At 67.5% G+C, this 20,497-nt stretch overlaps 5 protein-coding genes across 5 annotated transcripts; all 5 read right to left on the reverse strand.

The window, feature by feature from the left end:
- Positions 1 to 946: 946 nt before the first annotated feature.
- On the reverse strand, positions 947 to 3,791 carry IL6R (interleukin 6 receptor; the record flags this gene model as incomplete). Its single annotated transcript, XM_082011395.1, has 10 exons — positions 947 to 1,052; positions 1,128 to 1,239; positions 1,341 to 1,416; positions 1,554 to 1,597; positions 1,678 to 1,822; positions 1,909 to 2,069; positions 2,153 to 2,337; positions 2,496 to 2,619; positions 2,705 to 2,956; positions 3,704 to 3,791. The coding sequence occupies 10 exons, from the start codon at positions 3,789 to 3,791 to the stop codon at positions 947 to 949; spliced, it is 1,293 nt and encodes a 430-aa protein (XP_081867521.1).
- A 1,317-nt stretch (positions 3,792 to 5,108) lies between these two features.
- Positions 5,109 to 9,933, reverse strand: LOC309414232 (phospholipid-transporting ATPase ID-like; the record flags this gene model as incomplete). Its single annotated transcript, XM_082011529.1, has 16 exons — positions 5,109 to 5,396; positions 5,486 to 5,616; positions 5,708 to 5,846; positions 5,997 to 6,242; positions 6,452 to 6,535; positions 6,869 to 7,092; positions 7,280 to 7,463; positions 7,550 to 7,694; positions 7,827 to 7,932; positions 8,065 to 8,176; positions 8,259 to 8,439; positions 8,608 to 8,680; positions 8,888 to 8,980; positions 9,153 to 9,318; positions 9,394 to 9,437; positions 9,651 to 9,933. 16 exons carry the CDS (start codon positions 9,931 to 9,933, stop codon positions 5,109 to 5,111), a joined length of 2,499 nt encoding a protein of 832 aa, XP_081867655.1.
- A 649-nt stretch (positions 9,934 to 10,582) lies between these two features.
- LOC309414233 (phospholipid-transporting ATPase ID-like) lies at positions 10,583 to 14,511 on the reverse strand (the record flags this gene model as incomplete). The annotated part of the gene is made up of 11 exons (XM_082011530.1): positions 10,583 to 10,783; positions 10,852 to 10,940; positions 11,015 to 11,173; positions 11,388 to 11,467; positions 11,627 to 11,697; positions 12,051 to 12,123; positions 12,274 to 12,335; positions 12,523 to 12,621; positions 12,806 to 12,919; positions 13,641 to 13,930; positions 14,481 to 14,511. 11 exons carry the CDS (start codon positions 14,509 to 14,511, stop codon positions 10,583 to 10,585), a joined length of 1,269 nt encoding a protein of 422 aa, XP_081867656.1.
- Positions 14,512 to 15,123: 612 nt separating this feature from the next.
- On the reverse strand, positions 15,124 to 17,198 carry AQP10 (aquaporin 10; the record flags this gene model as incomplete). The annotated part of the gene is made up of 6 exons (XM_082011531.1): positions 17,023 to 17,198; positions 16,177 to 16,303; positions 15,950 to 16,087; positions 15,739 to 15,857; positions 15,439 to 15,656; positions 15,124 to 15,367 (listed from the first exon to the last, which is right to left on the reverse strand). The coding sequence occupies exons 1-6, from the start codon at positions 17,125 to 17,127 to the stop codon at positions 15,124 to 15,126; spliced, it is 951 nt and encodes a 316-aa protein (XP_081867657.1). The 5' UTR covers positions 17,128 to 17,198.
- Positions 17,199 to 18,052: 854 nt separating this feature from the next.
- On the reverse strand, positions 18,053 to 19,625 carry HAX1 (HCLS1 associated protein X-1; the record flags this gene model as incomplete). The annotated part of the gene is made up of 7 exons (XM_082011725.1): positions 18,053 to 18,171; positions 18,245 to 18,395; positions 18,512 to 18,627; positions 18,737 to 18,782; positions 18,893 to 19,044; positions 19,154 to 19,356; positions 19,573 to 19,625. The coding sequence occupies 7 exons, from the start codon at positions 19,623 to 19,625 to the stop codon at positions 18,053 to 18,055; spliced, it is 840 nt and encodes a 279-aa protein (XP_081867851.1).
- Positions 19,626 to 20,497: the final 872 nt, after the last annotated feature.

Raw genomic sequence — 20,497 nt, forward strand, 5'->3', positions numbered from 1 at the left:
CTCCTGCTCCCCTCGCCCTGCGGTTTCCTGCCCGGGTGCAGCTGCAGCTCCCCGGGGAGTTGCACAACCCGAGGTGGGGTGGGCTGCTGCCGGGGCACGGCGCGGCGGGGGGGTGCGTGGCATGGGGGGCACAGCAGAAGGGGCACAGCCTGGGGGGCACTCGGGGGCATGGGGAGGCTCAGCCTGGGGTCCGTAGCACGGTTGGGGGGCACGGCAAGGCACAGGGTGCAGGGACCGGGAATGCATGACCTCGATGGGGGGGTGCACAGTCCAGCCTCACCCCACCACCCCCCGGAGCCGCTCCCAGACAAGGGGGGGCTGCAGCGGCCCCTCCCTCGCCCCCCAACGCACTCACGCCATCACAAATCCAAGGCATTTATTTAAGAGATGTTTTGCCACCTTTCCCCACCATGTGCTTTGAAAACAAGCCCTGGGGGGGGGGCTGGGGCAGAGGGATGGTGCTGATCCAGCCAGGCCCCCCCTTCCCCGACACCCACGCACGGCGGGGGCCAGCCCCTTCCCTGCAGGGCCCCAAACCCAGCCCGGGCAGAGCCCGGCCCCGCTCCCACACTCCGCTGTGGCCGCGCTTCCAGCGCCTTCGCCCCGGCCACACCGGCTTGGCCGCAGCCCCGGAGCTGCCCCCCCCCGTGACCCATCTTAGGGGACCCCCAGCTGGTTCCCCATGGGGGCAAGAGCCTCCTCTGCAGAGGGAGGTCCCAGACACGGGGCTGGGGGGTGACTTTCGGCTTCCGTGGATAGGGGGTGAGGGGGCTGCTCCCAAGGCTATATCCCAGCCCTGGGACCCCCCAGCACCAGGGACCCCCGCCTAAACACAGGCACCTGCCAGCACATCCAGCCCCAGGCTACTGCCCTGAGAAGAAAATAGTCCAAGTTGGTGATGTGGAGAGCCCCGGTGGCTGGGGGGCCGGGGGTGGAGCAGGGGGTCTCATTGAGCGGGAGGCTGGGGGGGCCCAGGGGCACCAGCCACGTCTTGCCCCTCACCCTCTAGCTTGGACCCCCGCTGCCCGCTCATCCACCACATCTGCCTGTACCTGCGGGAGGGGAGAGCGGTCCCAGGTCAGGGGGGGGTGGGTGAAGCCCCCTCGGCCCCCTCCCTCGACACTCACCTCACCACAATGCCAGCGAAGAGGGCGATGCCCAGGAGCAGGCTGCCCCCGGCCACCACGAAGGCGTAAGGGAATGCCACGAAGCAGGTGCTGGCTTCCACAGCGACAGCCCCTGCGGCACAGACGGCGGCGGGGAGGGACAGACTCGCTGTGGGAACGAGGGACCCGGGGTCCCAGGCCCCGGCAGCCAACCCAGGGACCCCTCCTCACCACCAGTGCCATCAGCAGCATCTTCCTCAAAGAGCTCGGTGGGCAGCGTGACCCCGTAGGTGCCGTCCTCCATGGGGAACTGCGAGAGAAGGTGGGGAGGGGGTCACAGTGGGATGAGGCAGCCCCCCCGGCCTGATGTCCCCTTGTCCCCCACGGGGACACGAGACCCAACCGGCAGCGCCGTCGTACCCCTGCGGGGCTGAGGCCATGCCCTACCTGCGAGCTGAAGGGTCCCATTTCAGAGGTGAGGTCCCCGGGGTCTGCAAGGTGTGGGGGGAGCGTGAGGCTGGGGGACCCCAGGCTGAGCACCTGGCCTCAGGGCCACTCGTCCCCCTCCTACCTGTCCATGGGGTGCCCACCGCCTCCCGGCTCCACTCGCTCCACGCACCATGGCCGAACTCCTCCTGCGCCCGCACCTGCACCACGTGCCGCGTCCCCCGCCAGGCGTCACGGATGTCCAGCCACGTGGTCATCACCTGGTCCACCTGGAGGGGACACGGGCAGCACGGGGTTGGGGACAGCCTTGCCAGGGCTGGGGGACAGCCCCACGTTGGGGAGGGGGGGGTCTCACCTCCGTGAAGGTCTGGGCAGGCTCGGGTCGGTAACGGACCTGGAAGCGGAGCCAGTAGAAACGGGGGTCCCAGGACGAAGGGTAGGACCAGTTGACCCGCAGCCCCTGCGGCGCCTTCTCCAGTGCCTCCACCGTCACGTTGATGGGGGGGTCGGGCTTCACTGCCAGGGAAGAGGGTGCTCAGGGTCCGGCACCGCACCGCTCGGCTGGCCCCAGCATCCAGCGAGAGGGGAGCAGCACTCACGGATGCTGCTGAGGGTGATGATCCTGTCCTCGCCGGCCGAGCTGCCGGCACCGTTGCTGACGCATGTAGACACCACGAGGGGTTTGGCGTCGTCGGCACCGGGTGGCACCTTCACCCGGCAAACAAACTTCCGCGCCTTGGAAAAGTAGCGGCACCGCTGTTCCGTGGCATCCTCAGCTGCAAACCTGCAGGGACGCGGCTCGGCCGGGGCTGTGGCACGCACCAGGCGCGGGGCAGCCCTGGCCGGCATCGGCGAAAAGGTCCACGGGGAGGGACAGTAACGTCCCCTGCATCCCACGCCATGGGGTCCCGGCCCCACGTAGGTGCCGGGACGGGCACTCACCTCTGCTTCATCCAGAGCATCGCCCGCGTGCCGGGGGACGGCTTCGCCTGCAGCGGCCACTCGCACAGGACGTCTTTGTCGTGGCTCCGCCGGTAGCAGGAGACCCGGGGAGCTTCGGGGGGCTCTGCAAGGCAGGGAGGCGCTGGGGGACGAGGGACGCCGGACTGGGCGATGCTGCGGCAGAAGCCCCCGCCCCGGCGCGGACCCACCTTCCACCAAGAGCTGCAGGGAGCGCAGCGGCCGGCCCCCCACATAGCAGCCGTAGCGCCCCGAGTCCTCGTAGCGCAGCTGCCGCAGGAGCAGCGTGTTGCCCTCCGCCAGCCGCCGGCCGCGGCCCCCCACCGCCGCCGTCCTCCGCTCCTCCACCCGCCAGGACACGGTGACGTTCGCCGGCCCCTCGTCCCGGCAGGTCAGCGTGACGTTCGCTCCGAGGCGTCCCAGCACCGTGTCCTGCGAGAGCCCTGGGGGGACAAGAGGCTGTCAGGCAACAGAGACCCCCGGCCCCACGGATGTCCCCAGAGGAGGGGGGGGCACCCCACCATTGCTCCCCACGCCCAGGGGCCGCTCAGCCACCCCTATTTGCAGGGGACACCAAGCCGGAGCGGGCGGCAGCTCCTGCTGAGCCAGCGGTTCCCACCGAGCTGGGCACCGGCCCCGCCACAGGGACGGCCACCGCAGCACCCCCCAGGGCACGAGTGGGGGCCCGCGGCGGGACCCAGCCGCGCGGCGTGGGGAGCAGAGAGGCGGGAGCAGGGCCGCGGGCGAGCCGCCGGCTGGGGGTCTCGGGGGGTCCGGCGCCCGGTGCTGGAGGGGTTAAGCGGCCGGGCTGGCCGGCGGCACCGGGCCAGGCCTGGGCTGGGGCCAGGGAGGCCGCCCGGGGCAGCTCTCCCGGCTCCGGCTGCAAAGGTCAACAGCCAGCGCGGAGCTGCTGGTTCCCGCCGGCTTCTGCTGCCGGGAAGGCCCCCGGCACCCAGCACCCGGCCCCCGGCACCCGGCCCCCGGCCCGTCTCCCCGGGCCCGGCTGAGCTCCGCCGGGGCGGGCAGGGAACCCTCCCTCCCCGGGGCCCGAACCCGCGGGGCTCCGGTACTGGGCGAGGCGCCGGCGCCCGAGCAGGGGCAGCCCCGCCGGGGCGGGGGGGGGGGGGGGGGGGGGGGGGGTCTGCCGGGGGGGTCCCGCCGCTCCAACCCCCCCGCCCGGTCGCACTCACCCGCGGGGCCGCAGGGCCGGCCGGCGGCGGGGGGGAGGAGGAGGAGCAGCAGCGCGGCGGGGAGCAGCGGCGCCGGCGGCCCCGCCATGCGCCCGGCCCCGGGCAGGAGAACATCGGCGGAGCCGCCCGCGGTGCGGCCGGTGCCCGCGGTTGTGAAACCGGGACGGGACGGGCGGGGGGAGGGGGGTGTCTCCGCGGCGGCAGCACGTGCGCCCGGGGGGGCGGGGCCAGCCGGCACCGGACCGGCGCGGGGCGGGGGGGGGGTGTGAGCCGTCACCACTCCCGGTACCCCCCGGTACCCCGCACCTGCGGCGCCGCCCGCCCCCCCGCAGGACACAGGACACGGCAGCAGCTTCTCAGAACGTTATTTTTTTTTTTATAAAAAAAGCTGGTTTTTGGTTCTTTTTTCTCCCTCTGGGGACCCATAAAATGATACAATTCCGCAATATAGAAACGTGTAATAAATTAGACACGCCCAACCTCGCCCCCCCCCCCCAAATAACCCCCAAACACCCCCAAAAATAGACTCCAGAGCACGTCCTGAACGGTGTCCTCTTTGGTATCAAGGAGGGAGCAGCGCCGGGACCCCTCTGCTGGGGGGGGGGACGATGCCCACCCGCACCCCTGGGAGGGGGTCGGGTCCCCGGGGAGCTGGCGAGGAGGAGGAGGGAGGAAGCAGAGGCCTAGGGTTGTGCAAGACCCCGGCGTGGGAGTGAATCACGGCAGCCTGCAGCCACCCCTGCTTCCCGCAGAAAGCAGGAAGGAGCCGGGGAACGCTTCCCCTTTCCCACCCGGCCCCCCGGCCCGGCGCCGGCCAAGACGCGGGGCCGGAGGGCAGTGACACCCCTCGCCCCCAGCGCCCGGCCCCCCGCAAGCAGCCGTGCCAACACTGAGAGAAACAAGTCGCTCTCTAAACTTGCAGGGTTTTTCCCTTCCTTTTTTTTTGTTGTTTTTTTTTTCGTTGTTGTTTGGTTGTTTTTTTCTTTTTTTCCCCTTATTTTATATAAAAAGAAGACACGTGGGTGACGGGCGGGGGAGGCGGAAAGGTGCTGTCACAGCCCCCCGGCCTCCTGCGCCTGCCCGCGGCGGTGGCTCTGGCGTGATACATTCGCGTGTGATGGGGTATTTGCACTCCATGGAGGTGAATACTGACATGGAGCAGCCTGGGGGGCTGCTGGGGACAGTGTCCGTCTGTCTGTCCATCCCAGGGACGGGGAAGAGTATTTTTTTGGTTACACTGTGACAGTCCAGACTCCTCCAAACCTCAGCTGGTTTGGACCAAACGGTCTCTGCTCCCCCACGGGACCCCCCAGGAGGGGCTTGGCCCCCCCCAGGCCACAGTGAGAGAAGGGGGCGAGGGGGGCCCCCAGCTGCACGGGAGGGGACGCGACCCCCCCCCCCAGCTTCACACCTTGAGCGTCTTGTCGGCTGCGCCGCTGGGGCTGCCGGCAGCGCTGCCATCGCTGCCCTTCTTCTTGCGCAGGGTCTCAATCCAGCCGGCGCTGGGGCGGGTGGCAAAGCTGGAGAGCGCCAGGGAGCTGAGCCGCATGTTCTTGCCCGACATGATGAGCTCCCCGAAACCCTCCTGGTGGGAGAAGGCGTAGCCGGAGCGGCGCGAGCCCACGCGCCCCACACGCCGCATGCACCGGTGCTGGGTCTTCTGCTTCTTCCGTACCAGCTGCGTGTAGCGCACCTGGGGACAGGGTACAGGTCAGGGACCTGCAGAACCATCTGCCGTCAGGGGACAGGACCCCGCGTCCACCCCCACGGCCACGCGCTCACCGTGTCCGACAGTTCAGGTTTCAGGTCCAGCTTGAGGAAGCGAAAGGCCACGACGGGCATGATGCAGACCACGGTGGTGAGGGCAATGGTCAGCCAGACTGTGGGCTGGGCCAGGGTGTTCTGCGCGTTGCCTGGAGGGGAAAAGAGCGAGTCCAGCCGGGGTTTGGCCGGAGCAGCACCCTGCTGGGGTGGGGGGCATCGCTCAGCCCCCCCGGGACTCACCCACGAAGCGGAATTGGTTGGGGAACATCTGGAAGAGGCCGTCGCTGTGCATGGCAAAGAGGATGGCGAAGTAGGCGGCCAGGCTGCCCCAGATGAAGAAGTGGTTGATGGCCGTCCAGAAGCCCGTGTCCAGCCCGATCTGGTGGAGAGGGGAAGAAGGAGGCAGGGCAGCCATCTTGCTCCGGGCATGGCGTCAGGGCACGACCCAAACCTTCACCCACCCTTTGGGCTACAAGTGAGGGGCTTGTAGATACATTCGGGGCTACGAGCTGAGCAGCCACGTCCCTACCTGCACGCTGACGACAATCACAAGGGAGGTGGCGACGGTGACGGCGAAGGACTGGTAGTCAGCCAGCTGGGCGCCATCGTCGCGGGTGGCGTCAGCGAAGACGCCGTAGGGGATGAAGAACATGAGGACAGAGGTGTAGATGCCCTGGGCGATGCAGATGAAGAACTCCCGCTTGTTGAAGAGCAGGTTCAGCTGCCCGGGCTCGTAGAGCTTGGGGTACTCCATGCTCCGCTGCTCCGGCACATCCTGGGGGCACGGGGCACTCTGGGCACCTCCCTCCAGCCTCGGGCAGGCACAGCCTGTTCGCTGGGGCTGGGCCAGCCTCCACCGCCGCCCGCAGAGGGACAAGGACAGCCCAGCCCGGGCACCCGGGCAGCCCTTCCTCCTGCAGGGTGGGCCACGCAGGGGAGCTGGGCCAGCTCCTCGTGCATCTCCCTCACCGCCCCCCGCCCTACCTGGTCGAAGACGCCCATGGCGAGCACGGGCAGCGACGTGTAGACAATGTTGTACAGCGTGATGAAGTACTGGTCGTACACGGTCTGCGCGGAATGGAGCGCTCAGGGGATGCCCGCCCCGTGCCCCAGCCAGCCCCCGCGCCCCCCCCCCCCACAGCTGCAGGGACAGCCGCTGCCAGCCCCCACAGGTGCCCAGCCAGAGCAGCACGAGGTGCTGCTGCCACTGCGTGGCAGCCCCGGCCACATGGGCTCCTTGCACCCACCACATGCTGTCAAGCTCCAGAGGGATCCCAGGCTGCACCTGCTGGTGCAGGATGAGGCCCCGCAGGGAGCCTGGGGACCGGGACACGCTTCTGAGCGGAGGGGTCCCGCAGGCAAACCCTCCCCAACTCTGAGCGTGAGGAGCCAGCAACGCACCTGCGCCGAGAAGCCGCAGAAGAAGCCAAACCAGAAGTGGACCATGGTGAAGGCGAAGTTCTTGTAGAAGAAGTAGCAGAGGAACTTGCACATGCGTAGGTAGGACCAGCGCCCGTGCACCAGTAGCAGGCGCTGCAGAAACTTGAACTGTGAGAAGGAGTAGTCGGAGGCCAGCACGGCCTGGATGCCCTCCTGCCCGCTGATGCCCACCCCGATGTGGGCGGCTACAGAGGGAAGAGACACATGGAGTGAGGAGGGCTCTGCCAGGAGCACAGGGGACCCTGTGGCACCCCGCAGCGGGAATGTGTTCCTGCGGGGCACAGAGGGGTGAGGACGGAGGCTGCCACGGGCCCCGGGGCGGTGCCAGGGGAGACCTGCCCCTCCTGCGGCAACCCAGACCCCAGGACTTACTCTTGATCATGCTGACGTCGTTGGCCCCATCCCCGATGGCCAGGGTCACAGCTTTCTTGTACTTCTTCACCAGCTCCACCACCTGGGCTTTCTGCAAGGGCGTGACGCGGCAGCAGATGACGGCCTTGCAGGCACACGCCGTCTCCAGGAACTCCACCTCCATGTCAGCCTCCAGCGCGTGGGCCTGCGAGGAGAGCGGGGGGACTGTGGGGGGCATGGCCCACAGCTGGGCACGGTGCCCCGTCAGGCCCAGCGCTCCCAGGTCCCTACCAGGCTGTGCCCGTTGATGACCAGGCATATTCGCCCGTGATGGCTTCCAGCCACGGAGGTGAGCTTGGAGGAGGAGAGTTTCTCCTGGTAGGAGAAGCCGTTGCCCATGGAGCGCGACGCGTCCGTCATCTTCTCCCGGGCTTTCCTGAGGAGTAAGAGAGGGGTCAGAGGGCCCTGATTCAGGGCACTTCTGTATCCCCCGGCTCTCCCACACGCAGCTGTGCCCCATGCCGGCCCCGCACGTGTCCTCTGTCCAGCCCTGCCCCCTGACCCTCACCTGAGCTCCTCTCGCACCTCCAGCACAGTGTGGCCTGTGACCACAAACACCTCCGTCATGTCGTCTGTCAGCATCTTGCAGGAGTAGCCGATGTTCACAGCCGTTTCTGGGGACAGAAAACCAGGGGCTGAGCTCAGGGGGAGCGTCTCTCTCCTACCCTCCCCCAGGCAGGTGGGATCCAGCCCATGAATGTCCTTGTCTCCAGCCAGCCCAGACCCCCACCTCAGCAATGTCTCACCCTGTTTGTCTCCCGTCAGCACCCAGATCTTGATGTTGGCCAGCGTCAGGATGGCGATGGTTTCGGGGACCCCCTGCTGCAGTTTGTCCTCAATGGCCGTGGCTCCGAGCAGCTGGGGGACCCAAACAGGTGGGAGGTCAGCAGGGGCTGCCCCCCAGCCACCTCCCGCCCCCCGGTGCCCCCAGCCCACATACCATCATATCGTGCTCCACCTCGTCGTAGAGCCGAGCCAGGCGATCCTCACGGGCCTCGGAGGCACTGCCGGCCCGGTGCAGCCGCTCAGACCAGTCCTCATAGTAGCTCTCCTCCAGGTCTTTGTAGGCCAGCACCAGCGTCCGCAGCCCCTCGCCAGCATATTCCTGCAAGCGGCCGGAGCTGGGTGCACAGGCAGTGCACCGTGACAGTGTCCCCCGACCCTGATCACCCCCCAGGACAGGGTGCAAGCCAGGCTCTGCACCTCTTCCCTTCCCAGCCCTGCCTGCAGGACCCTGCCCCACTCACATTGAGGTGGTCGGTGGTGACGTTGGTCAGGTCCTGGTTGACGGGTGCAGGCGCTCCAGCAGGATGGTGTCTGCGCCTTTGCAGTACAGCCGGATCTTGCCATCGGGGCTGCGGACTGTGGGGAGCAGGGGACAAGCTGCCTGGCGCAGGGGTGCGGGAGCAGGTCCTGCTCCAGCCCCCAGCCATGACTGTGGAGGCATCATGGGGTCACGTCACCATCTACGTGGGACTCTTCCCCAGCACACCGCACCAAGCACCCACGCCCCAGCCCCACCACAGCCCTCCCAGCCCCACAGCCCCTGTGCCGTGCCCAGGGCCTCACCGATGACGGACATGCGCTTGCGGATGTTGTTGAAGTCCAGGATGGCCAGCAGCTGGTAGGTGATGGCTTGACCCAGCTCATGCACTGTGATGTCTTGGGCGTGCGGGACCGGAACACGAAGCCGAAGTTTCTGGCAGCTGTGACCAGTGCTCCCTCGTCTGGAGACTGAGCCTTGTAATACAGCTCCCCTGGGGACAGCACCAGGGGTCAGAGCCAGTGTTGCACCCTGAGCCGTGCAGGGACAGGTCCTGTCCTCCACACCCACCTTCGCTCTTCTCCTCGGACATGACGGTGTGGCAGAGCGAGAGCAGGCGGAAGAACTCGTGCACATGGGGGTCTCCCAGCTTGACAGCTTCCAGCAGGCTGGGGTCCCAGAACTGGAACCGTGGGTCTGCCAGCGGGTTGAAGGAGAAGTCGACTGGCTCTGGCCTCTGGCAGGGGCAGAGATGGGGTTATCCCCCTGCAGCACGCAGCACAGCCAGGCACCGGCCCTGCAGCACCTTTACCTCTCCCAGCTCCGCCTTGTGACCCAGCACGTCCTGCACGTCACCTGCGAACCAGGGCACGGAGTTAATAACCAGGACAGGGACTCACCGCTACCACCCCACCAGCACCCGCACCTAGGGTGGCCACAGGCAGCCCCACAATGCTACGGCTAAGCCCAGCTGCCCCGGGCTGCCCCGAGTCCCCAAAGCGTCTGCAGGAGGGGAGCCGGTGCACCCACACCGGCAGACCCAGCCCAGCCCCCGTGCCCTGCGCTCACCATAGCTGTGCCCGTTCACAGAGCACTTGCTGAAGACCATGATGTTCTGGGTGAGGGTGCCGGTCTTGTCAGAGAAGATGTACTCCACCTGCCCCAGCTCCTCATTGAGGGTGGTGGTCCGGGCCTCGGCGGGCGTCCGGCGCTTGGCACAGTACATCTTCTTGTCCCAGTTGATGAAGTAGCTGTGCCCGAGACGGATCACCTCCACACTGCAGGGGGGGACAGCGGGGTGTCGCTGGGGCAGGGCAGCATGCTCTGCTGAGCCAGCAATGGGCACACACATGCCCAATCCCAGACCCCCCGAGTGCCTGGGGCACCCCAGCACCCAGGGCCCCCATGCTGCTTGCCGGCTCCCACGCCCTTCCCCGGGGCTGGCCCGGACCCGCTCCTACCGACAGCCGCCACCACCAAGCCAGGGCTGGGGACGTGGGGCCTGGCACCAAGAGGGCAGCCCGAGGGGCTCCCTCGGCATCTCACATGCCCCAAACCCCCCTCCCCGGCCCCCAGGGCAGACAGCAATGAGCTAGTGGGAGGGGTGGGGGTGACACGTTCTTACCTCGGGGCTAAGGGTGACAGAACCCATGCTGGGGAACGAAAAGAGAGAGAAATTAAAAGAGAGAGAGAAGGGGGACAGTGCAGGAGCCTGGGAGCTGCAGGAGGGCAGAGCAAAATAACGAGCATGCAGCCAGGGCAGCGAGAGACGAGCAGCCAGACAGACACAGCCAGGGGGGCCCCAAAGGACCTGTGGGGCCTCAGGTCTTGGGGTATCCCCGAGGGCAGACATGGCCCATCACCAGGAGAGCAGCCCGTGCCCACCCCATGCGCACAGCTCTGCCCGTGGGTCTCCATCCCCATCTCCCCTCCCTAGAGGGCACCCCTAATTCCTGCTGCCTGCCCCTCGCACACCCCCAGCCCAGCCCCTCGGCCCTGCCCTACCTCACATAGAGCGAGATGGGCACCACAGTGTTGAGGATGATGATGTAGGACCAGAAGGAGAGGAAGCCAGAGAAGAAGGCACTGTGCACCCCCTCATCCCAGGGCAGGTAGATCTGGAAGCAGACGCCCACCTCGTGCTCCCAGATGGCGTTGCCGATGGCCAGGATCACCCCCATGCACACCAGGAACCCGAAGATCTGGGGACAAGACGGGACATCAGAGCCCCAACTGGGCCAGAGCTGGGGTTCCCTGGGATACCGCATACCCAGAGCACCAGCGTGTTCATCAGCCGATCAATGCTCGTCCGCTTAAACTTCGTCCGGCCGCTGTTCTGCATCAGTTTTGTGTCGGGCCCTGGGGAGAGGGAAGAGCATCAGCAGGGCCTCTCCCTTCCGTGCAGTGCAGCGGCGGCAGCTGTCCCAGCCCACCTGCAAAGACGACGAGGCCAAAGCACCACTCGGTGTTGCGCAGGACGCAGCCTCGCAGCAGCATGTTCTGGTTGCTCAGGGGGTACTTGCTCTCCTTCCAGTACAGCGTCCCGCCAAACTTATCCAGCTTGTTGTTGGGGGGTTCACAGATCACCTCACCTGGGCACAGGGGATGGCTCGGCTGTAACGTGCCTTCTCCACGTGGCCAGCTCCATCCCAGTGCTCCCAGCACCGTCCCCAGCTCCCCAGAGATCTGCTTCAAGCCACAGGACCACAATGCCGTCTGGATGGTCCTGGTCTCTCCAGGGTGGACCCATGCCAGGAGGAAACCCAGGGGCCGCCCCATTGCAGAGCACCAATTGCAGGCACTCACCGTCAAACCGAGCCAGCTTGCTGGTGTCACCCAGCTCGGAGGTGACGGGGATGGCCTGCCGCACCTTCATGTTGGTCTCTCTGTGGGCAAGGAGGCACGACGTGTGGGGTTAGCGACAGCCTGGCAGGGAGGGCCTTCACAGGTGCTCCCCAGTTTCAGGTACCCGGCAGCTCCTGCCCTGCCCGCATGCCGTTCTCACTCCTACCTCTCTCCTTCCCCTGCCACCCGAGGTTACCTACCCGTCCAGCTCCGCGGTCTCTATGTAGCACAACCCATGGGGTTCGCTGCTGGAGAGGAGGAGGAGGTCAGCCTGCCAGGAGAGACACGTGAAGGGTTGTGTTGACACTAGGGCTCTCCTCCACTCTCCCCAGGGAAGCTCCTGGCCCTCGAATGCCAGGGGTCAGCGGGGTCTCTGAAGCCACCCTGCCAGCACCCTGGCCTGGACACCATTGCCTGAAGCACCCACGTCAGCCAAATCTCCAGAGCTCAAACACGGCTCAAACGCTACAACCAAAATGCAACTTCCAGGCTGGAAATTCCCTGATGTCTCACCCCAGGAGATGATGGAGGAGCACAAAAGCAGAGCAGGCGCAGCACCACACCATGCTGCTGTCCCTGTGCACAGCCCAGCCGGGACTGTGCTCGTCTCGGGGCCACACTCACCGCCACGAACTGGTTGTTCTCCAACTTGATGATGTCTCCGACACGGACGTTCATCCACTGCTCCTGCCGGAGGCTGCAGAGGGACAGCAGAGTGGAGTTAGTTGGGGGCCGCAGCATTGGTCCTCCCCTGCCCCACTGTGCTCTGCCCTGCCTGCAGCCCTGTGCCACATCCTGCCCGGCTCCGTGCTTCCCTCCCGGCTTCCCCGTCCCCAGCGACACTCACACTCCGCCGATCAGCACCTGAGACTGCCGGTTGTTCACCTGGTTGTCGCTTTTATGGCGGAACTGGATGCGGAGGGGAAGAGAGCAGCATCAGCCCCTCTGGGGACGGAGTCCTGCATCCCTCTCCCTGCAAATGCCACGGCCCCGGGCACCGCACACCCGCACCAGGGTCACAGCCCCTGCCCAGCCCCAAGTCCCCATGCCCAGTTGGCAGCCAGCCGGGTAGAGGAACGCGTGGGGGATCACTCACATAGTCGTCGGTGGCATCTTTGACAGCTGTGATGGTTAAGACAAGAACCAAAGGCACGATGGTGGTGAACCAGGAGAGTGAAGAGATCTGCGGGATCAGCTAGGGACAGGGAGCGGGAGCTGGAGGGGACCAGGCCAGCCCCAGGCCCACGCCACCCCTGCTCGAGGGTGCCGAACCCACTGCTTCGCAGGGGCGGGATGTGCCCTGGACAGCCCGGCTGCCCGGCCAGGGAAGGACAGGGCAGGGGGACCCCATCTGCCTCCCCGGGCCCCCCAGCACTCACCTGCAGGATGAGGAGGAACAGGAAATAGGTATTGGCCACTTCCTGGAACTGCTCGAAGAGATTGACAGGCAGGAAGGTGACGATGTTGTACTTGGAGGTCTTGATGCAGTTGCTCTGGGGACAGATGGGGCGAGAAGGGGGTTCATGAGTTGCCAAGGCCCCGTGACCCCTCAGCATCGCTCTGGGGGCAGGGCTGCAGCTCACTGTGCCCCTAATTTGGGAGCTCTGGGCGGCAGCCCGGACCCCCGGCTCCTGCCCTGCTCTAACTCCATGGCAGCTTTCTCGAGAAGCGGATTCCTCCGCCTTGGTTGCCAGCCAGTACCCAGGGACCAGCCTCCTCCGGCAGCAGCACCCAGCCCCTCCAAGGGTCACCCCAACCCAGCCCCACTGCTCCCCACCCCACAGCGAGGCTGAGGCAGGGCCTGATCTGGAGCAGCCAGAAATAACCTCCAGCGCGGAGGGGGAGGGCAAGGTGAGCCGTGCCCCTCCCCCAGCAGCTCCAGAAGCTCGTTAATTAGCCAGACACAGAACTGCATCGGGGGACCAGGCAGGGGTGCGGGCAGAGCTGGGGGGCTTCCAGCCCTGGCAGAGGATGGAGGGCTGCATCCCCCTCCACGGGAGCGCACCGTGTCCCCCTCCAGCCAGGCTGCCCCAGCCCCAAAGCTCTGCTGGAGTTAACGGCTCGTCAGCACAATTTTCTCAGGGACAAACATCTATTTTTAGCCATAGCCCCCCCTTCCACTGACCCGGAGGGTGACGCAGGTCCCAGCCCCCCCAAACCCGCCCGAGCCGTGGGACGAGGCCCCGAGGGACGGGGATCAGCCACCCCACTCACCGCGTACTGGAACTTCTCGTTGTACTCCCGCGCGTTGGCTCGCACCCGCCTCTCCTCCTCTGCAACACCGCGCGCCCCATCAGCCTCGCCCCCCGCTGCCCCCGACCTCCCCTCTGCGCCCCGCAGCCGGCCAGCCCCGCTCCCCTGCACCCCAAAAGCCACCCAGGCAAGGCCAAGGGCCCCGGGCCCCCAGGGGAACAGGGGGACCCGGTATTGTGTGGCCCTGTGCTCCCCACACACCGGGACCCACACCCCTGCACCCCCAGCCCCCTTCTTCTGCACCCCCAGCCCTGCTTATCTGCAACCCCCAGCCCTGCACCCCCAGAGCCCCAGCCCTGCACCCCCAGCCCTCTTCTTCCGCACCCCCAGACCCTCCAGCACTGCTCATCTGCACCCCCAGCCTTGCTTATCTGCACCCCCAGACGCCCACCTCGGCACCCCCAGGCCTCCAGCCCCCAGCCCCGGCTGTCTGCACCCCCAGACTCCTCTAGCCCTACACCCCCTGACCCCCAGCCCTGCTTATCTGCACCCCCAGGCCCCCACCTCGGCACCCCCAGGCCTCCAGCCCCCCGGCCCTGCTTTATCTGCACCCCCGGCGCCGCCGCAGGCCCGCCCGCCCCGCACCCACCCGCCCCGCCGGGGCCGCGGCCCCGCGGCCACTTCTCGGGCATCTCCCGGGGCACCGTCATGGCTGCGGGGCCGCGGCGCGCCCCGGCGGCGCCATCCCGCGCTGCCGGTGCCCCGGCCCGGGCCCTCCCGCCCCGCCCCGCCGCGTTGCCGGGGCAACGGCCGCACCGGGACCCACCGGGGCCTACCGGGTCCCCGCCCCACCCCGCTCACCTGGGGCCCGGCGGGCCGCGCACCGCTCCATGGCCCGCGGCCGCGCAGCCCATGGGGAGCGGGCAGCCGGGGCCGGGGCCGGGGCCGGTGCCGGGGCCGCTGCGGCCCCGCTCCCGCTGCCGCCGCCTCAGCGCCCCATGGCCGCGGCGGCGCCGGTCGGCGGCGGAAGTGGGGGGGGGGGGGGGGGGGGGGGAGCGACCGAACACTGCCCCGGGGTCACGGGGCAGCCCGGGGAGGGCGGCACCGGGGCTTCCCGGGGAGCGGGGATGGCAGCCCCGGGGGGTACCGGGTGCAGCCTCGGTGGTCCCGGGGAGTCCCAGGGTCCAACCCCGGGGGTCCTGGGCAGCCCCGGGGAGGCAGGAGGTTCCCGGAGGGCCAAAGGCAGCCCCGGGGGGTCCCGGGGACAACCCCGGGGGTCCCAAGGGGGCAGCCCCCTTCCCCCTCGGCCGCACATGCCCCCGGGGCTGGGGTCCCCCCACAACGAGGCCTGGTGGGCTCTGCCCCCCCCGGGGGGGGCTAAGGGCCGCTGCCCACCCCCGTGCCCCCTGCGCTGCTGCCCCCATGTCCAGACACGAGACACCTCATGGCCTCAGGGCTCATTTAATGGTGTGACAGGGACCGCAGCGGGGACCATGCCACCAGCTCAGGGGGTCCTCGGCGTCGCTTCTTCTGGGGCAGCACCCCCCTTGGTGTCCTTCTTCCTGGGTGACATCTCGGTGTCTGGGGGCATGGCGGTGCTGACGAGGACCAGGGAGCTCTTCTTGGCCGGGGGGTTGCCCTCCTCCGCAGGGTGGTGGAAAGCCACGAGGAGCTGGTAAACGGCCGAGCCCACGGCGGCGCCCAGCAGCGGCGCCGCCACTGGCACCCACCACCACCCATTGCCCCTGCTGGGGACAGGGCATGGTGGGCAGGGGGTCATCCCTGCCACCCCCCACCTTGCCCCCTTCCCTCTACCCACCTGAAGACCTCCACGCCCCAACCTGCCACATAGGTGAAGAGCCGGGGTCCGAAATCCCGTGCGGGGTTCAAGGGGCAGCCACAGTTGGCGCTCATGGAGACCTCGATGGAGAACACCAGCAGGGCCACGGCCACTGGCTCCAGGCCCTCAGGGATGCCCTTGTTGCGGGTGTCCAGGATGGCCAGGATGCCCACGATCAGCAGGGCCGTGCCTATCACCTGTGGGGCCGGCGCAGCAGCTCAGCGCCGTGGGGACCGGCACCGCTGGAGAGGTCCAAGGAGAGCCAACACTGGCACCCACCTGGTCCAAGAAGCCATTGGTGAGGGAGAGGTAGTCGGCAGGGTAGGTGGCAAAGATGGAGGCAGTTTCCCGGGGGCCGGAGGCAGCGAGGGTCCCGTTGCTGTAGTGCCAGATGGCATCTGCGGAGCAGAGGCAGAGCCCGGCCGTGAGCCCAGCCACACCAGCACGGCCACGCTGTCCCCCCACTGGGCACCCACCCACCTCCCCGTACCATAGTAGAGGGCGTAGACGGCTCCGGCGGCGATGAAAGCTCCCAAGATCTGCACGGCCACAAAGATTGGAAACTTCCACCAGGGAAACTGCTCCAGCAGGCACATGGAGAGGGAGAACGCCGGGTTCAGGTGAGCCCCTGCAACAGAGTGGAGAGAGGGGCTCAGAGTAAAGGGTCCCACTGGAGCTAGGGGATGGCAGGAGCTGGGACCCTCTCCCCAGCCTCACCGGAGACTCCTCCTGCTGTGTAGACGGCCACCATTATGGCCAGGGCACCTGCCAGGTAGGTGGTGAGGATGTTCCCCTTCGTCCCAGAGCTGGTGACCATCTGTGCTGAGCCGCTCAAGGTGATCAGCTGGAGAAGAGGCACACGGCTCCACCACAGACCCCTGGCCCCTCACCGAGCCCACCCTCTGCTCCCCACAGGCTGCTGCCCCGCCGCGCTGCAGCTGCTGGCAGGATTAGCACCGATCCCGGGCGGCAGAAGGGCAGCGAGGCAAGGGCTGCTGTGCAAGTGCCTCTGCCTGCGCTGTCTCCGTGGCTTTGCTCCCCCACCCCCCCGGGCTCCAGCTTTGGGTGCCGGACGGGGACAGGCAGGGAGGTGGCTACTGGTCTCGCTCGTGGTTTTGACAGCAAAGTAAACAAATTATCAGCAATTAAGTAACATGCTTCCCTGGGGAGACAGCAGGGAAGGGGTGCCGCCAGCGCGGCCATGGTGTCACCATGTGCCGCCACGGGATGCAGCCGAAATGCCAAGCATGGCTCCAGAGCCCCAGCCTTTGCCCGCTTCAGGGTGGGAGGCATCAGGGCACGTGCTGCCCAGCGCTGCTCCCTCGGGTGCCACGCAGCAGCACCCATGCCTTTATTGCGCCAGAGCCACTGTGGCGGAGGGCCTACAATGCCACAGGAACAGAGTCCAAGTAGGAGGCCAGGCAGTGCCAAGTCACTTGGCAAGCATGGCGCAGCCCAAAACCCCCCTCACCCTTGGCAAGAGATGGGCAGGGGAGCCCTGGGACCCCCAGTGCCTGCCACCACCCCATGGTCAGCCCCTGCCCACCCATGTGCCCCGCTCACGATGAGCACGAAGACGGCCAGCAGCTCAGCCAGGCACTCCCGCACCAGCTGGTTCCGGATGCGGAGCAGAGCCTGGGCCCTCTTCAAGAAGGAAGTGGTGCCCATGGGGCCGGCTGGGAACGGGCAGCAGCAGCAGCGGTGTCAGTGTCTCCGTTCCGGAGCGATTTTATGAGCCCCGGGGCTGGGGTAGGTGATAACACGCAGACTTTAAACCAATCAGGGCCGCACCGCAGGGAGACGCCTGGCAGGGACCAGAGTCCCGCACGGGGCCAGGGACAGCAGCGCCTTGTGACGATGGTGTCCCCCAGTAGGACCAGACCTGGCGGGAGCCCCCCGAGGATCCCCGAGCGGCCACGGGGAACCGAGACCTTGCTCAGGTGAGCTGGCACAGGTGTCTCCCTTCCGGGGAGCTCCCCCCTTTTTCCCTGCCAGATCCCTGCCCAAGCTGCAACCGCAGGCAGCGCTAATGAAGAGGCCTTGGAAAGGCTCCCAGGACAGGCCCTTGAGAACAGCCCAGGGGAGGCGTTAGCACAGCACTGGGCAGGCAGGGAAACGGGAGAGGGAGGTGAGCAGGGAGCAGTGTGGGCACGGTGCCAGGGCAGAGGAGCCCGGCAGCTGCCTGCACCCATGGGGCAGACCCCAGGAGCCACCCTGGTGCCCGTGGCTGTCCCTGCCTCCGAACTGGGGAGGTTCCAGCCCAAAGGAGCCTGGCAGGACGCCGTTAGCATAAATAGACTTTATTGCTCTGTACACACGCACGCACACACTCAGCCCCCATGGGGGTCTCTGCAGCTCCGCAGTGCCCCAGAAGGTGGGAAGCCCCCAGCCTGGGCACCAGCTCCCAGCAGGATCTGACCCATCTGCAACAAAAACAGGCGGTGGGAAGAGGCTGCTGCCAACCACCCGCCCTGGATGGAGCCAGCAGCCCCAGCCCTCAAGCTGGCATCTGTGCCCACGACCCTAAGAATCCCTGGGGTCCCCCCACCCCACACCCATCACACATACGGGGTGCTCAGCTGGGGAGGTACAGCTACCAGCTTGAGAACCAGCGTCGGAAGAAGCTGCCCAGTGCAGACGAAGGGTCACTCGGGTTTGGAGCGCGGAGCTCATCTTGCCGTGGCCACGTGCCTGCGAACTGCGCCAGCTCTCCTGGGAGAGCAGGGAGAGCTCACTCAGAGAGGACCCAGCCCACTCCCCTCACCCTCCTCAGCACCCCACTCACGGTCATCCATGTTGACCACCTCCTCCCGGTAGTCCTTGCTCTGCCCATCCTCCTTGGTGGTGGTGATAAAGGCCTGGTCCCCCCTCCGGCGGGTCACTGTCGTCTCCCGGCGGCCCTGGCTGTCCTGCACGGTCCGGCGCTCCTCCACTGCCTGCGCAGAGTGCCAGGCCCTGAGAGATGCCACCACCCTGCACTGTGCTCCTTGCACTGGGGACGGTGTCCCCAGGGCACCCATGGCCCATTGCTGTGCCCACGGGGGGCACTCACCCCATCAGGGAGAGTCACTTTGGTGACAGAGACGCTCTGGAAGTAAGAGTGGGACTTGGGCTCATCGGGTCTCAGGATGGTCCCCAGCCCTGTGGAGGAGACCTGGGAGTCCAGGTCTGTGGGAGACATGTGAGACGGTGACACCAGCGTGGGGATGCGCCTCAGTGGCTGCAGCAGCGTGGGCAGGTAAAGCAGAGACTCCGTGGCCCCACTCCCCACACCCACCTTGGTCTTCCTTCAGGCCAGGAGGAGCTGGGTCAGCATCTTCCAGCTGCAAGGCAAAGCCACATGCCGGTGTTGGGGAGGCAAAGCGCAACACTGCGATGGGAGGCTCTGATGGCCGCCACAGCCAAGCCCGCGTGAGGCAGAGCCCTCACCCACCCCCAGGAAGGGTGTCCAGGGCCGGGCCGGGTCGCTGGGGCACTCGGGGCCTCCCGGGGACATGCTGGGAGTGGGGCTGTCGGGCTGCTTCAGCATGGAGTCCCGCAGTGGCCGCCCCACACTGCCCTCACCAGGGCCAGGCAGGGGCGGCTCTGGGGAGCAAAAGGGGGTCAGGGTCAGGCCGGGCCGCCCGAGGGGCTCCGCATCAGCCGCCAGAGCCCCACTCAGCCCCCGGCGGGGGAAGCCCCTTCCCATCCCCACCGAAGGGCAGCGGGGGCCCGGCCCAGGCCCCCCCGAAGACGCCCAGGAGCTCGCCCACGTCCCGGAACAGCTCCTCGAAGGCGCCACGGGACCCGCCAGGGCTGAAGCCGAAGCCGAAGTCCTGGGGGGGCTGCGCCAGGGACGGGTCGTCATCCTCCTCCTCCTCGTCCCACGCCGTGCCGCCGAAGAGCGGGTCCCGGGCCCTGTGGGACCGCGGCGCTGAGACACCCGGGCCCGGAGCAACCGGGGGCCGGGACAAGGCCCGCGGGCCAACAGAGGGCTGAAGGGGGCGGACGGGATAACGGGGAGGAGGGAACCGGGATAGGGCCTGTGCGGGCAGGGGCACGGGGGACAACCGGGGAGAGACCAGGCCAAGTCGGGGGCGGCCGAGGGTCAGGGCCTGGCTGGGGTCCCGGTACCTGCGCCGCCCCGGGAACCCGAAGAAACCTCGAAAGGCGTCGTAAAAGCTCATCGCGCTCCACCCGCCCAGCGCCGCCTCCCGCCGTGCCCAGGTACGTTGCCGTAAAGCGCCGGGGTCGCGCAGCGCCGCAAAGCGTTGCGGGTGTCGCGAGGCCCGCGGCCGAACCCAGGCGGCCTTGAGCGAAGGCGGATCCAGCGGAGCGCGGCCGGCCCAGGCCCGGCCCCGGGGCCACGTCCCAGCCTGCAGAACCCCCTCGGCACCGTCAGAGTCACCCTGTGCTTTCGAAAGGCCGGAGGTTCCCCATCTGGCGGACTTGGCAGTGCCAGGTTAACGGTTGGGCTTGATGATAAAGGCCTTTTCCAACCCAGATGAGTCTCTGATCTGACCGCCGCAGGCCCTGGGAAGCTCTGGGGCCTCTCCCTCCAGCCGCCAGGCCTGTGCTCTCCCCCGGGAGCCGGTGGGCTCTGGCCCCCAGCACCCACCGGCCCTGAGCTCGTCTGGCTGCCTGGGAGCAGCAGAGCCATGGGGCTGGTGGCTGCCGGGCCCAGCTGCCTCCAAGACCCACAGGCAGTGGTGCATGCTGAGTGGGGGGAAACTGCTGTTGTGCTGGGCCAGCTGCATTCACAGGGGACTCACAGAGAAGGGCAGAGGGGCTTGCACAGCACCCCGATAGGGCTGGGAGTGCAATGGGCTCTTATCCTGCACCACCCAGGTGCCTAGTCTTTCTCTGTGCTTGCAGTGAGCTCCATCTGTCCTTCCCATGACCCTTCTGCTCCTCCACTGTGTCCCCAGAGCACAGGGGCATGCTGAGCCAGCTCCAGCTTTGCCCCACCCCAAGGCAGAGAGTAGCCCAAGCCCCCAGGCCCTTACCTTGGAGCTTGCCCCCCCTTTGGCCCTGCACTCTTTCAAGGAGGGTGATGGGG

This window comes from Phaethon aethereus (genome assembly GCF_964289735.1).
Source record: "Phaethon aethereus genome assembly, chromosome: 28".
In the NCBI taxonomy this organism is placed as follows: domain Eukaryota; kingdom Metazoa; phylum Chordata; class Aves; order Phaethontiformes; family Phaethontidae; genus Phaethon; species Phaethon aethereus.